Here is a 19,768-nt window from a genome sequence, read left to right on the forward strand (position 1 = left end):
CACACAATCTCGGTGGCACCAAACAGCTGAATTAATGACAGTACCCGTCCCCCCCACCACCAAACTTTTCGTCGGAGAGTTCCGACTTACCAACATGCAGCAGGCGCCAGGCGGGTACCCCCATTAATTTGGCTGTTCGGTGCTGCCTAAATTCGGGTCTAAAAGTGGAGTATGCGCAGGCCCTAACCAGAGCCGATGCTGCATACTACACTTTTAGAGACGAATTTATTTTTGTTCGGTTCGGGGAGTCACAAAATCCCTAACCCTATGTGCGGAAAGTTGTAAGAACTAGCCTTCTGTGATTTAGTATTGAATATTATTCATCATGTTCTTGAACTTGAAATTAGACAACTTTGATTTACTTATGTTGTAACACCTAATATAACTATGTTAAATAATCATTCACCATCATATAATATTTTATTAGCCTACACACACACACACACACACACACACACACACACACACACACACACACACACAATAGGCTTATATATATACTGTGTATATATATAGGCCTAATATATATATATATATATATATATATATATATATATATATATATAGGCCTATATATATATATATATAGCTAGCTAGCCTAAGTGTTTCTTTTTTCTTTTCTTTTTTTTTTTTTTACAGGATATGAACGTGGATTTCTCTATTATCTGCGGAGGAAATTGATGCGTGCGTGGGCATGGGGTACCAAAAGATAACTCTTTGTCATGACTCATTTCGGTGATATTGAACTTGAGGTACTGTACACTTTAGAAAAATGCATTGTAAACAATGACCTTGGTAATAATAATATTTTCCCCCCCAAGCAGTTTGCAGACGGTCAGTGACAAAACCCTCCACCAGTGGGAGACAAATAGCCTACTCGTGTAAAAGCTTTTTGAACCTGTGTAATGCTGACGTAGCACAAACACTGTATGTCCACTAAAAGCGAAACATGGTACTAGGCTACACAACCAGCTGTTGCGTCGTTTTTGTTTTATTCATAAAAGGATAGGCTTAACATACACACATTTAGATACAAACGCAGCGCAATAAAATGGAGGTAGCAGTAGCACAGGGGGAACATAAAAGCAAGATAAAATAATAAAAAACAATACTCTACAGCACACAGTAGGCCTACAATACACAAAAGGATAATGTTTTAATAACTTAGCCCTTAGCTGATTAGCCTACTTTTTTTTGTTGTTTAATAAACTGGGTTATGATATGATATTTTCACCTCAATACGACGTTTAATACCAAAATAGGTAGGCCTACCATTGGCATATGCGCACACAGTCCTAAACTAAACAAGCAGTTGCTCTATCTTCCATCATGTTTTACTTAAATAACACAGGGTCAACTATTCTAACTAGATGCAATGGAGTGCAATAATAAGCAATGCTGAATGACTAAGAATTACTAAAAATACCGGGAAAGTGACGTGCATGTTGGCATTTAGAGTGAGAGCATGCCCTGATGTGTTCAGCAGAACAGAACTGATACTTTATCTCCAGGGCAAACGTGAGGGCAGCAAGCCTTGCAGCAGATTGCATCATGAGAACAGGTCCGTCTGCTCTGAGTGAGAGGAGCCCCCACACATAGAGCCACAGGCTCTCCTCTCAGTGTCAAGGTGATAGACCAACCTGTGGTGGGAAAAAGTTCTCACATAGAGAGAAATACTCTGTTACAACTTACAAGTTGAAGTCTGGTATTCAGAATTTACTTGGGTAAAAGTACCAAAGTATTGGCATCAAAAATTCAAAATGTAGGCTACTTAAAGTAGGTCTACTAAAAGTAAAAGTACTCGTGAAGCAGACATCTTCCATTTCATGTTTTCAAAATGTATGAAATTGTGAATAGCAGATCTATAAGCTCACAAGTCACAACGCAATTTTCAAATAGCCAAAGTCTATGGCAGAAGTGGTCAATGTATGTTTTGTAATAATATTTAAAATATAAAAAGTAACTAGTACCTAAAGTTTTCAAATAGTAAAAGTACAATATTTGGATCCAAGATGTAGTGGAGTAGCCTAGAAGTAGAAGTAGGCCTATTGCAATTGGAAATACTCAAGTAAAGTACAAATAGGCCTACCTCAAAAAGTCAGTTACTTTCCACCACTGAAAGTCAGTTACTTTCCACCACTGAGACCTACACGTTTAGAGTGCATGTGGGATGAGATGACTGAACTGAATGTTTACCAACAGTCAAGGACAAATGAGCCATATAGTCAACTTACTCACGTATCCGGGACTGCTGATAAGAAATAAATAAAAGGATTTACAGTATTAAAGCAGATAACCTCAGCTAAAAGATAAGGATAAGGCCGCTAGTAAACATGAAACTGGAGATTAGAAGTGAGCAGTGAAAGTAACAAAGTACATTTACTGAAGTAGCCTACTGTACAACTTGGAGATAGGTACTTTACTTTGCTTGAGTATTTCTATTTTTGATACTTTGTAACTTCACTATCTCAGAGGTAAATGCTGTCTTTTTTTACTTCACTACCATTATGGCAGCTTTAGTTACAATTTACTTTTCATTTAGATCATTTATCAAATTCTTCATCACAAAATAATCAAAAATAGCAGATGGACAAACTCACAACATTCGTTCAAATATCCAAAGGGGTGTGTGTGCATGTGTATATATATATATATATAAATAGAGAGATATGCCGATTTACTTCCACTGTGGTATTATTTTTACTTGAGTAAAAATTAGTAGGCCTACTTTTTTCCACCACTGGTGAGCACAGGTTATTTGGGAACTCAAGGGTGTCAACAAGGATAAAAATAACACACGATTTGTGGTTCAAAGCATTTATTGCATTATTTTTTTTAGAAAAACAATACAAAATTCTGGAGCAACTGTCATAAATGTTGCAAACTGCAATCATTCACATGGTACAGTAAAGTGCTTATAATAAATGGGGGAGAGAAAAAAAAAGTATTTGAAGAATGCATTAATCCAAATATTCTTTCCATGAACATGTTGGGCTTGGGGTGAATTCTGACAGTGTTAAAAAAAAAGAAAAAGAAAAAAAGAAACACATAACCCCCGTCCATGAACTATTTATAAAACGTTTGATCGATGCTGCTGGATCTTAAATGCTTTGCCTGTGGGCTACATTCAAATTGTGTAGTTGGTACAGTCCATTTAAATGATGACTGAATTTGAACACTTCCTGACTTCAAAATGACTTACAATATAAAAAAATTGAGGCTTAGGATATCATTATATCCCTTTCCCCCAATAAAAAGGCAGTCCAAATTACTGCATTTGACAAAGTAGAAATGGTCATGACCAAGGAAACTCCAATACCTTTGAAGATATCAGAGAGTATGGCCCAAGTCTTTGTGCATTTCCGAAAATCCCAACCCTAACAAAATATAGGGAGAAACTTGTCTGGTACTCAAAAAGGGAGAAAAGGCAGAAATACTGAATTGAGTAGGTATTTTCAAAATCCCCAGATTGCCTTAATCATCAGCTTGATGCTCTGTTTATATGACTGATAGCAAAGTAGTTTCCCCAAACAGAGAACAAAACAGCTGCATACACAAATTTCAAGTAAGTCTTACTATAAGACATAAAACCCCACAACGATGCATCGGTAGAAAGGTTGTTTAGAACCATTACAATCAGTGTCCTAGTATCAGCATAATGGGCCCTTTGACACCAAGGGAGCCATTTTCCAGAGTACCGCACACTGCTGTGCAGGCAACATCACATGGATCACTAGTTACCCATTTCTTGTTTAAGAGATGGAGAACTGGTAACTCTTAACTATTCACTCGTTCAATGTCATGACTTAAACCCCTCTTTGGTGAATGGCTGGTGTCTTCAGAATGCATCATCATGCCATTACCTGTTAATTACAGGAAGAAGAGCCAACTGATTCTCAACAGGTTGATCACTGCTGACACACACACACACGAGAAGTTAAACAAAAAGCCTTCCCTGGGCATGAACCGCTCCAGATAAACGAAAAGAACATTTCCGCCACCTCACCTCTTACACCACATACTCTGAACTCTCAAAAACACAAAAACGTATACAAAGAGAATCATAAAAAAAAGAAAGTTTAAAAAAAGGAAAAGAAATGTGAAAAGTAAAACATCCGGTGTTCCACCTGAACTTATCTGCACCTGCATTAGAATCACAATAGAAAACAAGAGCTTAGAACAGCCATAACAATATCAGTGTGGCACATAGACATGGAGTTGAAACAAACAAAGTAAACTCATTAATACAGCTACATGTCCTTGGAAGACTTTCTTTTTGTGTTTTATTTTTCTGGAATGCTTTTCCTTTTTTTACCCCCCCCCCCACCCCCTTTTTCTTCATTTTGTTCTTTTTTATATATCCTCCAAACTCTCATTTGCCTATTTATTTCAATAATAATCTTCTGGGAATATGGGAATTTCCCCCAGTCATACAAATTTTGTATTACTTAACTCGGAGCTGAGAGGATCATGTAAAGAAAAATTGACATCCAACCTTTCCAAGTAAATCGTTTGATGATTAACACTTACAAATTACACTCAGGCGACATTTCCAACCCCCTGCTTATTATAACTTTCCATTTAAAGCATATTCTGGAAAAAGAAAAAAAAAAAGAAAAAAAAAAAGAAAAAAGAAAACGTCAGTCACATGGGGACATGTGAGACTTGTGTCTCAAAGAATGTAACACCAGACCAATTTCAGCTACCCAGCCTGTTATCAAATTATGTAGCTGTGCCAAGAACATAAAGTAGTCATAGTCCAGGCTAGACTCAGAGGCCCTGTTTTGGTTGTGGCCATGCATCACAACCCAGGGAAAACAACCCAGGACAGTTTTATTTCCTGCCCCATATGTGTTGAGGAAATTCCAGGGGAACTGCTCGATTACAACTTCAGCATCATAAAAAAAAAATCAATGATCAGTAGAGCCACCGGTAGTTAGGCATAGGTTCCGATTTGTAAAGCACAACTGCATTGACCAGGGCAACGGTCGGGCTGTCACTGGCTGGTTATAGACATCCTCTTGGCTTTAAGAGCTTTAACATCCTATGGCCACAGAAGCTAGAAGAATGTGGCTTTATCTTACTCCACTTACACAACAGGCTCAGTTGTGAGGAATTTATCTCAAAAAGGAAAAAATAAAAAATAAGGGCGAATGCTTTTAGAGACCAACATCCCCCCCCCCCCCCCCATCCACTTAATGGACCACACCAGGCACAGACAGCATTGGCTTACACAGCCCCTTTTTAACCCCTACACAGAACGGCCTTCATCTTGGCATATTGCATAAGCTTGTATGTATCTGCAGAATGGCCATTCGTGCGTATACATACATGCGAGAGAACATTCCAGATAACTTAATTCACAGTGGATCCAGTTGTAACGTGTGGAAGCAGCACAACAGGTTGTCCTTTGGTGTCTGAGCTTGGTTTCAAAGATAAAAAAAAATGTACTAGTTCTGAATCGAGTTGAAGGACAAAAAAAACATAACTATAAAATAATGCCTCCTCCCCCTTTACCCCAGATTCTAAGCTGGCCTTCCCTCCCCCCGGCCTAGACATGCATATTTGTTTTGATATATGCAGGCCCTGGATTTATGTGCTTTAGAAGTGCTGCAGAGGCGCACAAGGCATTTAGCAGGAGGGATGTAGGCAGCAGTCTGAATGACTGAGGAACCAAGGCCAGTTAGAGTCAGCAAGGGGCCCTACGACTTGGGGAGAGAGGACAACATGGTCATATGATCCGAGTCAGAACGGGAGATCAGAAGTCAGGGTTTGGAGGGTTCAGGCACAGTCTCCCATGATGACTAGTGGGGCCAGGAGCTGGCGGAGTTCTGCAGCTGAGACGGGCCCTCCATTAGACTGGCCGCTCCCCTGCCTGCGCCTGACCAGCTTGGAGTTAGAAGGACGTGAGAGACGCATGGAGGAGCCACTACTGGCAGTTATGATCAGCGGACCCTCCTGCTGCTGGTCCTCCATTCCATCCTGCTCAGCCAGCTGCCGGTTCACAGCCATAGCCTGGCCAGCGTAGAAAGTCAGGTCCCTGGCATTGCTGGTCCTGATTGACGAGCAGACACAAACATAAATTAAGAGCCCAAAACAGTGGCACACATTACTTTAGGAAATAATTTCATCGTTATAATTGTAATATGCTCCAAAGCAAAGTCTCACCTCTGATGAATAATGGATGTTGGAAAATTATCAAAGGCACCCTGCGTAAACAGAAAAAGACAGGTTTCAACAGGTTGTCCAACAGTAACAAAAACATCCTTCCATAAACATGCAGAGAAAGTGTGTGGGAGGTTTGGGTGGGTGTTGACCTACCCCCTGCACCCACGGGTGCTGCAGCACCTGGCTGGCACTGAGACGGTTTTTGGCGTCCCGAACCAGAAGTTTGGATATAAGGTCTTTGGCACTTGAGGAGATGTGAGCCCATTCTTTCTCAGGAAACTCATACTTTCCTTCCTGGATACTCTCAAACAAAGTGTTCTGAAAACAGAGAGGGAAGGACAGGGATAGCATGTTTAAGCATCATATACACTGTGACCTGAGGAGGCGAAGGGTTCCAGTTACACTGTTGTGTGGAGCACGTCACGTGTGCCCTATACAATGCAAGCATGCACTTAAAGCAGGGGTTATGTTGTCTCAGGTGCACACCAGCAACAAAAGTAGTAGTAACAGGATAGAGGAAAAAGAGAGAGAGAAGGCCTAAACATTTAAACTCTATATACTTTGCTCTCCCATGGGTCTATAGGTCTGCTCCCATTTCCCCTCTATAACAAATATCTGCAGCCGAAATAGCTGATCTACAAGCTCACAATGGGACATGTTGTGAGTTTGTAGATTTTCCATTTTTGCAGAATGTTCGCCTCAGAATAGGTACGCCAGAGCTGATGTGGTTAACATTCTCACCTGGCATGTGTGGCAGGGCTCTCCCACTTCCCAGCCACAGTCGCTCCCACAGCGGCCTACAAAGGGTGGGTAGCCACTCAGCATGATGTAGAGGATGACTCCCAGGCTCCACAGGTCACAGCGCTTGTCATAAATGGTGGCCTCCTCACTGAAGGCCTCCACCACCTCAGGTGCCATGTACTCTGCAGAGCCACACTATAAAAAAGAAAAGGCGGTAGGGTTGGGGAAGAGCGAGAGAAAAAAATGTGTGTTAGCCCCGGGGGAAATAAAGTTTGAGTCACAGTTGGCATCTGTCCCCGGTTGGTGTTTGTGTAAACAACACGGTGGTGGAGAATGTTACTGTTGCTTAGTACAATACAACAGAAGGAGAAAAAAATACAGAGAAAGTGCACACAAGCTGGCACTGTCAGTGTCATGTCCTTAAGCACACTTTTGTTCTCTTCCCTTCTGCAGACTACATTCCTTAGTTCAGCTGATACCTCATGTGCTTCTTTATAGAGGCTGGGGCCTTGTGTGAGGGGCTGCCTGTATGAGAGTCACATGGTGGAGCTAGCACTAGAGTCAGCAGGGGCAATAAGCTAAAGGGGCCAAAATGGGGAGGGATAGATTTATCCACTGTGGTGGATCCATTTGAAATTACCCCAATGCTTTCCTCTCTTTCTCTACAGTGGAAAATATAAGGAGGTATTTGCAGGAGCATAATGTGCAGTCATCCATCCAAGGCAGAGGAAGGGCTAGGCAGGTTGGTGTGTGGGTAGGCAGCAGAGTGAGTGAGTCATTGTCCATTTTCAGCACTCAGCTAGCAGGCCAGGCAAGCAGAATGAGCAGAGAGCAAGGGCAGCCTCACTCCAATGGTACCATGTTATGTAGCTCAGACAAAAACTAGGCCAAACACTGACTGAGCAGGGAAAGAGAGGATTGGCTGTCCAGCAGAACCACAAACAGGGCTGAGCCCCTGCTAGTTACGCAACTTGCTAGCTGCAAAACATCAAATGCCATTTTAATACCCAAGGAACAGAGGAAGGGGAGTATAGTGGGTCGCTAGTTCAACAGGACCTGTGAACAAAGACATTCCAGTACTCCGTCCTTTGCACAGCTTTTAATGTAGCCAGAAACACATAAGCCCCATTTCATAATAGTGATGGTGTTGAGGATAAATAGCTGATCTACAATAGCCTAGCACAGCTAAACAATCCACCCATGTTAACACACGGTTAGGTTTAGGCATAGTTTTACTGAGGTTAGTGTTAAGGTTAGGTTTAGGCATAGTTTTACTGAGGTTAAGGTTAAGTCCCATCAGACTAATGGGAGGCCAAATAATACCATGGCACCCTCTCCCTAAGGGTTCTAGACTATAGGATTAGTAGCATCCTGATGTTAAGTATTCCCATCAAAGCAGTCCTCAATACTGAATAGCCAAAATGCTATTTTACTTTAATCTGGACAATATTGGGCATGCTACCTTTTCTGAGCAGAAAGTCCTAATCCAAGCCCATCATCCTCATGGTGGAATGTGTTTACATAGAGCAGACCTCCATTGTTTCATAGTACCGTGTCCCAGCTGTCTCCTAGCTCCTCCTCCACCCTGCTGCACCCTTATGTAATGACATTTTGCAGTGCAGGAATCTCAGCTCAGACAAAGCTTCTTCTGTCGGGCACAGCCACAGACAGACCCAACCCCCACACCATCGTCACTACCACTGCCCCCACACATCCCAACCCCCAGGATCCAGGTCAAACTAACCACTGCAGACACAAAACACTACTGGTCTCGCACCACTGCAGACATAGGCACATTTATGTTTTTGCCTAACAAGGTCCTCTGGAATCAAAAGGCAATATGATAGTGAATATGGGCTACTCGGGAGGCTCTCTCCATTCCGACATGTCGCCACTCCGAAATTGACTTCTTATTGTCGGAGTGGCGACACTCCCATGGGCCTAAGGTTTAGGGTTAGGGTTAGAGATAGGGTTAGTGTCGGAATGGAGACATGTCGGAGTGGAGAGATGCACTCGGGCTACTCCTGTTTCAAAGCCACCTGAGAAACAAATAAAAAAAACACCACATGGCAGAGGTATGGTTATAGATAGGCTGCGCTGGCTATGACTGATAAGGTTCAGCTAAAGGAGAGAAGTCATGGCTCTCGGATACTCTAAAGTATACCATCTTTATAATACAGGGCTTCATAATCTGACCCCAAATTCATTCCACGAGTACTGCTGCAGCTCCTGTGCAGGCTTGCATCAGTCTCAGCCACCTCCAATCCCTCTGCAACGTACAGATAGCAGATAATCAGCTGACGCCACCAGAGGATTTGTTGGCAACGCCGTCTGGGGCTTTCCTCAAACCAGGTGACTGGTCAGACCACACAGTCAGCTGACACCCACCTTTGCTGTTGGTAAACTAGAGGCTTAAGGCGAAGAGGCTTACGGGAAGAGTACAGCTCTGTCATCAGCCCTGCAGCTGCATCTGAATCTGGGCCAAACAAACCCACACAACTGCCGCAGCTCTTCACTTCCCCTCAAGGGGTGTCACGAGCTGTGTCTGTCTGTGTGTATTTGTATGCAGCCAATGTACGCCCAGCCTCGTTCATGCAGTTCATTGGTGTAAGTTATGCACACATGTACAGTCAAATTGAATTAAATGTTCAGCTGACAGGCCGCCACTTGCACCAAATTCGTAGAAGAGCCTGGTATTAGCATTTTCCTAGAAATGACTCCTCCCCTCTGCCTGTAAAACCTGCCCTCCCTGTCTGTAAACCACAGACCAAACACACAGTACAAACGCATGGGCAATAGTTGAGATCAGCCCTCGGAATGACCGCACAGCAAGTTCAATTTGATTAGAAGGGGAGGTAAATAAATGGATGCAATGCCATATTATATTGAGCAATAACCACAGTAGGAATGCAGGCATAGGGGGAGAGCAAGCACTAGGGCAAGATGAAAAGCAGATAAGATTGCCCCTGTGATCAAGGCAAAGAAAACAAGGGAGAGAGCGCATGAGCAGACTTGGCTGTACACCCCTCCCCCTTCTCTTCCCCTCCCGCCGCTCTGGCCAATCAAATCACAGTTGCTAGGTCTGGGGGGCAAGACTAAATTTCGAGAACAGGCTGTAGGCATGGCCTTTTGTATGGAGAATACAAAGAAAATGCAGACTTGCACAAGTGTGGTGAGGGCCAGTGGGTGGAGACAACTATAGGCAGAGACAGGGTTGGTGGTTTATGGTATGTTGTTTTTCTCTTCTGTGGGTTTTATACCAGAGAGAGGGGGGGTTGTTATGTTTTGATTCAAGCACTTCCTCATATGACTGGATAAGGCCCTGTACAACTGTCCAACGTGTTCCCTCTAGTCTTGCAACATTTCAAGGATAGAACACTGGGTCCTGTCCTTTAGCTTTAACATTTCTTAAAAAGAAATAAAGATAAATAAAAGTCAACTCAGATTAAATTCTCTGTAGAAAGAACAAAGACGCCCCTGAGAAGCACATGGTCTGGAAAAAAAAAAACTGGCAGAGCGAAACAACTGTTAAAAAGAGCATGCATGTCACTTGCCCCTCCGCTCATACTCTTGTCAAGTCTTGAGGACGGCAGGACAAATGGGCAACCTCCAAATGAAGCAGCTCCAACGTGCAGCTTAGACTAAACATGTGAGAGACCCTGGCCCCACAACTATTCCCCCCACACAAATAGTACAGGGATGGGCCGTCCATCCGGCTGTCTGGCTAAAGAAAGATCAGGTTACCAAGGCAGAAACCCCCTACCATCAATCCCACAATTCCCCCACTCCCTACAGCCATCTTTGTCACCTGTTCTAGTCCATCGATAAACGTCACCCAGCTTGACAACCAGTGCAGACTCATCTGTTGACTCAAAACACAGTGGAAAACCTTCACTTTGAAATGTAACCTCCTATTCCAAGATGCCATTCTGACTCACCTCCAAGTGCGTTGTGGGGTGGGGGGGGTTAAACATGCACAACCCAACTCATGTGCCTCACTGTTTGGGACTGATAAGCAGCAGGATGTGGACGTTAGACCGAGGTGAGTATCTACCTGAGCGTAGCCAATATCTCAGCTATGATAAGAGAGCACGAGAGCTGCCAAGTAAAGGACAGTGAGTGAGCAAACATACTCAGGCTCAGAGTCAACACCCATCACTTCAGAGAAACTGTCCGACACGACCGACAGTGACCTCATTGTCCATAACCTCAAGGACCAGAAGCCTTCCTCCCCCAATCAGGGAGTTTTCCTGTATCTAGCACCACCAAGTATTGACCAATAGGCATCCAGCCAGCTGGACTTGATAAAGGCATTGTTTAAGAGCAAGCAAAAAAAAAAAGAAAAGAAGAAAAGAAAAAGAAACACACTGCTTATACACCTCAGGGTGACAAACCAGTGGCAGGCAATGTGACTGAGATTAACCTTTGCCTTGCTCTGTATACCCATGTTTACAGTACCCCTCCCAATAGCATGCATTTCCCTTCTGCTATTTATACATGCTGACAAGTCACAAATAGTCATGGTGAACAGACGAGTGGGCTGGCAAACTTACAGGAGTTAGCAGCTCAGGAGTGGAGATGGGTGAGCTGTCACTGTTCAGCTTGATCCCACTGCCTAGGTCAAAGTCACAGATCTTGACAGGGGAGATCTGACAAAGAAGACAAATACAAAATGTTAAGTTATGAGAGAGAACAAAATAGACATACAAATGTTTTGGTGTGTCAATATTATCACTGCCACATTGCCACCCCCAATGAGTGCCCTCCTAACTGAACATGCCTGTAGTAAACTCACCTTGTCCGAATTCTCACACAGGATGTTTTCAGGTTTAAGGTCCCTATGAGCCATTCCTGAAAAAGAATTGCTTCCATTAAAAATTATATACAAATATTTGTATGCGACAACAACTTTTTTTTGCACCGTTTTAAACTGTTCAAGGTCAGAGCCCCACAGTGAGAGTGCACAGGAAATAATTTGAATAGTTGCGTTAGTTTCTTCCTCTTTCTTTTTGTGTGTGGGGGGAGGGGTCATTTTGCTGATGAAGAGGTGTTTATACTACGACTTAACCATCTATGTGCCAAGTGTGTAAATGCAGTGGTATTTGATGTAGCTATGAACAAATCATTTGAACAAATCTTTTGAACGGATCATTACCATGAACGTGAACGAAATGATTCATTCACTGAAATGAATGGGATTGCCCATCCATCACTACTTTGATGATCCATTGTGGTAATAAAAGCCCACAACATGGTATATAGTCAAACAATTCCCATTCCTACAAAGCAACAAATCTGTGGACCCTTTATAGTTGACTTACCTTTGTTATGCAGGAAATTTAGAGCGCTGGCGATGTCCTGCACCACAACACTGGCTTCCTGCTCACTAAAGTGTCGCCTTCTGTGAATTTGAGCAAGGACAGACCCTAAAAAAAGGAAAATGGAAAAAAAGGTAAACAAGTGAACCCCTTCATTACTCTGCTTTGACATCAAGCATTTAACAAACACAGTGTACTGGTGGAAAGGTTCCATTTACCCCACACAGACTGACTGCGCAAGAGGAGAATTACCGTAATGTTTAACAACAAATAAAAGCTAGTCCTTTAATCTTAGTCTTCTGCTGGATGTACCAACCTCCTCTCAGCTTTTCAAACACCAGGTAGAATTTGTCTTCCTCTTCAAAAAATTCAACCAACTCCAGGATATTCCTTTTGGGGAAAAACACAAAAAGGAATCAGCCTATGGTAGTAGCATGAAATGCAGGTCTTCCCTTTTATACTTAACTTATTAAGTGAGTTGTAGAGTTCTGTAGAGCTAAATGGTTTAACCACATGATACAACCTATAATATAGGGTTTATATAGGGCTGTACTTCATTGACCGGGGCCCCCCCCAAGGGTCTATACTTGGACTCCACTTACAAGCTCATCGTTTGCTCATTACACATTTCTTTGTGATCTTTTTTTTGGTCAAAATGTCCAGAATAGGGGCACTAGGGATCATGCTAAGGGTATCGCCTCATTACAGTCACACATGGAAGTGTAATGTAATAACGGGGCCCGAGCACCATATCTTGAGTTCAAGATAATCTGTGGCATGGTCACGCTTCATTGTGGTAGTGTGATGACTACTGTACAGTTAGTTACCTGTGTCCCTGGCACTGGTAGAGCATCTCAACCTCACGGAAGACACGGCTACGGCTGTGACCTGGCCTCTTCTCAATGATCTGAAACAGAATACAGTGGTTAGAGGAAGTCTCCAGACAGAGGCAAGTCTGAGCTTGAGCGTTTATTTAGACTCCCCAAGACTGCATCGTGAAGCTCCCCACACGGCAGCACTGTTCAATAATATAGGCCACAGATGGTAAAACACTGATTATATGTACTATATATGGTAGCTATAGGTCACAGATGGTATAGCACTAATTATACGTGTACTATATATATATGGTATACCCCTGCATTTCCTGGGTTGCTTCCAGTGCAGGGCTACTTTTTCCAGTCCAACCTTTATCCAGTTCAACCGACAATGCTGCAACGATGGTTACCCTACTTCTACTCCTCCTGACATCCTCCAAACTGAAGGAATGGAGAATGTGTATAGGCACCTCACCTCTAAACATAGCATTGGGTTTAACCTATATTCCAATCTTAAGTGCTCTTAAGTAGCCACGGTGCTCTTTTGTGACACCCCAAGAGTCGAGCCAAAATAGTTTGATAAACAAAACACTCTAAATATAGCCAGCAGATCCTGGAACCAAAACATTGTGGGGCCCCCATGCAGGCTGTGTGTCACACTGCCAAGAGAGACAGAAAGAGAGACTGCTGACAGCAAAGCAAAGGGCCTGAATTTTCCAGCCGTAGCTATTGTCTGCTCATGGGGGTGTGCATGGTTCTCTTCCTGCTAGCAGGATTATAGTTGCCATTGAAACCCAGTGGGGCTAGAGTGCAGTGTGTGTGTGTCTAGGATTAATGTACAGACAAGAGGCCAGTGTGCAGCCCAAAGCCAACAACACACCGGACCACATCTGAGTCAGCATACAGACAACCCACATCAGCCCACTTTCTCCCAATCACATCACAAACCAACCACACAGATTATAACATGTACAGTGTAAAAAAAAAAAAAGCACAAACAGAGCAGAGATAAATTGTCATAAGCAGAGAATGACAGTAATAGCTAGGGGGTTTATAAGTTAGACAATTCAAACATAGTGGTGCTGACTCTTTGTCCGTGGGGAGGCAGTCGGGGGTGGGGGTTTACTGTTGTGCGGAAACAGTCACGTACAACACCAGGAGGGGGAATAAATCAGATTCACAGCAGGCTGGCTTTGGAGGGGGGCCAACTGAGTCACGCTGTAGCTCTGTAAATCAATCTAAGCTTGTGAAAGAACCCTTGAGGAGGAGGGGTAGGGAGATGAGGCCCAAGACAGACGGGACAGGCATAGCTCCCTACTCCCTCCACCCTGCTCTTTGGCTTTTGTAGTGATTGAAACACCATCGCCCCCTTGCCTAGGTGGAGGAGAAGGACATCTGGCAGGAGTCTAAACACACCCCTCCCCTAACACCCCCTCCCCCTAACCCCAACTGACCTCCACTACTAGTCCCCCCCACCCCTATACTGCTTGGTCCCAAGAGAAACATCCCTGGGTAAACATGACTAATGCACCATGTTCACTTGTGGGAGGCTGTGCTAAAATTCCATTGCAGTATTTATTCCAAATTATATGCACTTTCACTCTAGATGACACAGTGTTGAACTATCATAAATAGCCCTTGAACCGGAATGAACTGAAATATATTTGTGGATAGGCATTGAATGCCCAAGAGTAAAGATAAAAATCAAGTCTGTTAAATGCCAACAATCCGTAAAAAAGAAAACCCATCAACAACTTCTACATTCAAAAAAAAAAAAAAAAAAACTTCCTCAAAACAGGACCAACGGAAAAGATACAAAAAGCATGCAGCAAGCACAGCGCAAAATCCATTTGTCAGTACACGCCCCATTTGAGAAGAAATAAAGCCCTACTGCACAAGGAGAACAAAACAGTGTAAACACCCCTGGACACAAGCAGAGTCCAGCACCCCTCCTCTCTCCATGTGGGTTTTGTTTTGGCTTGGCCACAAGTACACAATGTTCCCGCCACTAGAAGCATCCACAGCCAATAGGAGCAAAGAAAAAGGGTGGGTATTGTGTTCCAAGAGCTCCGATAGGCTAATGGAGAGAGAAAAACAGTGACTGTGAGGGAACGTCTGTGTGAACAGTGGCTAGAGCTTCACTCAAAAACTAGAACACAGCGACAACATAACAGGGGGCCCCGCAGACATCTGCTTTGGTGCGCTGAACTGAGAAAACATTTACATCCTGCCCCAGGACCGTAACCCACCACAGCGAGGTTACTCAAGCACTGGCACTAAAAGCAAGTCATCGAGGACACAGTTGGTGACGCACATAATTAACATGGCCTTCCTGAACATCTCAAATAACCTAGTTATTCTTCCTTGCACCATTCAAAAACATGAAAATTCTGCAAAAACCCCATACTAGCATTCCATGTCCAGCACTACAACGATGAATTCACAGCCCAAGGCTAAGCAGTAGGCACCAGTGTCACACACACATTCATTTGAAATGTAACATCTCCACACCACTCATCAGGATGGGAAACAGACTCAGGCAGTGGGAACGTGTCAGAATAAGAAATGGACCATCTAGTTGTCTACTAGGGGAGGGAGGCCACAAACATCCCAGGAATAAAATGCAGTATTTATTATTAGTATATAGGTGTTTTACGATTAAACACTAAAAAAAATTATCCCATGAAGAACTAAAGAACTCTGAAATTATAAATATTAAAACTGCATACATCCTCATTCACTAATGCTCCATTTAGTGCTCTGTTTGATGTTTGGCATGTAAGTGCGACATCACACCTCTGACTGTTATTGTGGGAACCACCTCTCAGAGTTGCGTGCCCTGTGTCCCGTTTCCAGTGAATGCTAAACCAATTTAGTATAAAACGTATTAAGGATGTGGTGATATGCAGAGAGCAAGAAACTTCCAGGGTTGTCATGGGTAAGCTTCAAAAGTTTACCAAACTAAAATCATGATTTTGGGGGGAGTGGGTATTTGAAGGACAACTACAGACTAATAACATCTAGGCTCATTTTCTTACTTAAAACGATCCCAAATCACTGTCAATGGGGTCCATTAGGCAGAAATGCCTGTCATCCAGTTTCCCCAGCAGAATTAAGCAGCCCTCATAGCATAGAGTGGAGCCCATTAGGCTTTTTATCATTCTGTTATTAGTTGTCATGTTATGCTGTTATGCGCTCTGCCAAGTCCCGGAAAAGACGTGCTGTGATTGGCCAGTAGAGTTTGATTGGCAGAAAACATGATTTATGAGACTGTGGCGGCTCACGTGGGGACAACACATCCATGAAGAAAATAAAATAAAAACCTTTGACCGCAATAATAGTGTAAAAGTGATAGGCTTCTGGGCTCCACTCTATGCTATGCTGCTGGGTTCTGCTGGGGAAACTGAACAGGAGCATTTCTGACTAATAGACCCCATGGACAGTCATTTGGGATCAATATAAGTAGGAAAATTTGCCTAGATGTTATTTAGTACGGAATTGTACTTTAAAGGTACAGATACACACACAGGCAGTGTATGCTACCATGGCACTAGGTTTTGTGAAGAAAATGCCATCATGAGTTTTCCTAGACTGTAACGTGGACTCAATAACCACTTAGTCATATGTTCACATGGATATGCCATTATATCCAGATTCAAATGGGCCACAGTTTTAAGATCTTTACCTTAACAGCATATTCGTTGTTGGTGATTAGGTTGATGCAAGTCAGCACCCTGGCATAAGCACCTTCTCCTAGGACCTCTTCCTGTAGCCTGTAGACATCTGTGAAGGAAAGATTCACAAAAAAGATAACTTATAATGCATGTCTTTAACAGAAATTTCTTGACTTTGCCTTTTCACATTGTTGTGAGATCAACAAGCTGACATAATGTGTAGCTTACCCTCAAATCGCCCAGAGAAACTATCAGTTGCCCGGCAACGTTTCTTCTTCTTGTTTCTCTTCTTAGCATCGGGGATGTCAATAGGCTGGCTGGAGGGTATGTCTATCAAAGAAAGATAAAGAAAAAAGAATTGCATTTTCTAATGATCAAATATTTTTGGACACAGAATCAAATGTTTATTTTACGGTCATAATTCCCCAGGAGCCTGGATGGCTTTGGTACCAAGCTTAAAATAATCAATATAAATATTTTTGGAACTCTCTGGGGAAATGAATGGGTTTTCTGTCAGTGGCACCACAACATGGCCACCACTGCTAGTATGCTCATGCTTAAATGTACATTAAACATTGAAAAATGCTAAACAGATGTCTTCCACGTTGTTCAGTAACACCGCCTGGCCTTAATTTCAGAACTTTTTAACTTATTGCCATTTCAGTAGTTGTCTTGAGATCATTGACCAATGACCATTTGTTTACAGAGAACAAGATCCAATTAATCAACTAGGCCACTGTGGGTGCAACAAAGGTCCTTAGAATCTACATGCCATGTCACAAGGAAGACTGTCCCAGATAGGAAAGTTACTGTTTTACAGACTACACAGCCATAAAACCACTCACCATGTCTTGGGGATGAATCAAAATTAAATGTCGAATCAAGAAGATGGGATCCATTTTTGGTGAAGTCATCACATTCAAATGGATTTTGGCCCTAGAGGAGCAGAATATGGCCATTTAAATGTTATTCAGACATGCTGTGGTATCAATAGGCCTACATTAATAGCTTCGCATTAACTGATAAAAAACATGCCTAATTCACGCTCCACATAACTGATAAAAACATGCCTAATTCACCCTCCACAATATAACTGATAAAAACAGCCTAATTCACCCTCCACATAACTGATAAAAACGTGCCTCATTTACCGTCCATATAAACTGTTAAATATTATACACACTTTAGTATTATTCCCAGCAATATGATTAATAAACACACACACCAAACCATTAGGCCTACCTTATGTTCTCATCATAACCACAGCCAATGGTAGTCTACGTTGTAATTCCCAAAGTGTGAAAATTAATGCATTGGATGTTGTTCTGGTATCAAATGTCTCACCTTAAAAGAGCGGTGGAATCCTGTGACTTCGGTGATTTTATTTTGCACCATTTTTATTCCGATTTGGGAATTTTGGGTTGTTTTGCGGCGGCTGCAGTGGTTTTGTGATGATGTCAAATTGCACTTCTCTGAGAACAATCGTTCCAGAGACAGAGGCAAATGATCACACTGCTGGTCAACTTGCTGCGGCGCTTTAAACGGGAGCCCTGCGGGCGACACAACACACTGCAGTTTTAATAAAATGAAAAAACACACAAACCCACACACACTGCAGCATTACTGTAATGAACCAATACGCTGCAGCTTTAGGCCTACTGTAATAAACACACACACACACAAAACACTGCAGCTTTAATATAATGAACCTACAGTAGGCCTACACAACACGTTTTATCAAACGGTTTAATCAAACGCAACAACACATTGTGGTTTTAGTATAATTAACCAACATCACACTGCAGCAGCTTATAATGTAGCCTACCAACATCGCCCTGCCTCCACAACACATTCAAAAACACATTTATAAATCCAGCCAACCCTTAGTTTGCAGACATGATGCATTTGTGCAATAATTCAATCTGTAGCCGTTAGGGCATCCAATATCTGCTCAAGCAGCCATGTATTGCCGTTGGGTTCATCAACACATGTTGGTTCCACTGAATGCAGACAGTCATGTCGCAGCAACAACACTGCGCGTGCATAAAAACAACCGTCGCAGGAGGAGGCACGATCATCGATTACATTTTCAAATGGAACATTATTCTGCACATGATTTTTGGTACTTCAAGTCTATTCTGATACCAATACTTTTGAACTTTTACTAAATTCTGAATTCCGTACTTGTAACGGATCTATTTCTGCATTGCCTTATTGATACTTTTACTCAAGGAAAAGATTTGTTTTCTCCCACCACTGAATGCAGACTTAATGTGATACAACGTGATGCAACCCAGGCCCAAGTTGCTGAATCACGAGATCTGATACGGTCAGTAAAGCTATATTTAGAGTCAGTTAGAGGGAATGCAGCAGCATTAAACACCACAGCGAAGCTACAGCTAACGTTAGCCTCTGAAAGACAGATGTAGCGCCGTCACAACGACTATTTTAGATACGTTAACATGCCTGGACAAAACGCTTGCAACCTTGCGCACACACACGCACAAATCTAAACGCCACCAACTTGTCTAAATGTCTACTCAGTACTCACCCCGTTAATAATTTTACAGCTCCAGTGTTCACGTCGTTGTTTGACCCACTGCTTTGTAAGCCGCGGATGATGGGGGGATACGCCTGATCGTACGTGCGTGGAAGGTGGTGAAGAAAATAAACGGCGACGAGGCCTTTTAAAGTCTCTGTCCAGTCCCCTCCCACCCGGCCCAGGCCCCGCCCACAGCCTCCCCTAGAGGACATCAACAGGATGATGATGACGTGCTTTCCGTGGACAATGAGAATAACCGTGGGCCTGGTGCCATTTCGTTTCATATGCCCTATGCGATCCATTCCATTCTCCCGGGTGCGATAGATAGATATGACTATTGAATTCGCGAGATAGACTAGTGTAAAACAAGTACATTTCACCTGTTATTTGAATATTTGAATAACATAATGAGTTGTGGTCAAAATCTCGGCAAGAGAGAAGGCATGGCACAAAGAGGTTGGTGTAAAATTAGAATGGGACTGAGCCATTGAGGCTTTGTTTTCTTTT

At 42.8% G+C, this 19,768-nt stretch overlaps 1 protein-coding gene across 1 annotated transcript; it reads right to left on the reverse strand.

The window, feature by feature from the left end:
- Nucleotides 1–2,801: 2,801 nt before the first annotated feature.
- mknk2b (MAPK interacting serine/threonine kinase 2b) lies at nucleotides 2,802–19,370 on the reverse strand. The gene is made up of 14 exons (XM_080736036.1): nucleotides 19,271–19,370; nucleotides 18,064–18,269; nucleotides 17,565–17,655; nucleotides 16,948–17,049; nucleotides 16,731–16,828; nucleotides 13,055–13,134; nucleotides 12,544–12,617; nucleotides 12,231–12,335; nucleotides 11,705–11,760; nucleotides 11,463–11,558; nucleotides 6,910–7,104; nucleotides 6,322–6,486; nucleotides 6,169–6,209; nucleotides 2,802–6,055 (listed from the first exon to the last, which is right to left on the reverse strand). The coding sequence occupies exons 2-14, from the start codon at nucleotides 18,112–18,114 to the stop codon at nucleotides 5,782–5,784; spliced, it is 1,428 nt and encodes a 475-aa protein (XP_080592162.1). The 5' UTR covers nucleotides 18,115–18,269; nucleotides 19,271–19,370; the 3' UTR covers nucleotides 2,802–5,781.
- Nucleotides 19,371–19,768: the final 398 nt, after the last annotated feature.

The sequence above is a fragment of the Nannobrachium achirus genome, assembly GCF_963921795.1.
Source record: "Nannobrachium achirus genome assembly, chromosome: 1".
NCBI classification, from domain to species: Eukaryota; Metazoa; Chordata; class Actinopteri; order Myctophiformes; family Myctophidae; genus Nannobrachium; species Nannobrachium achirus.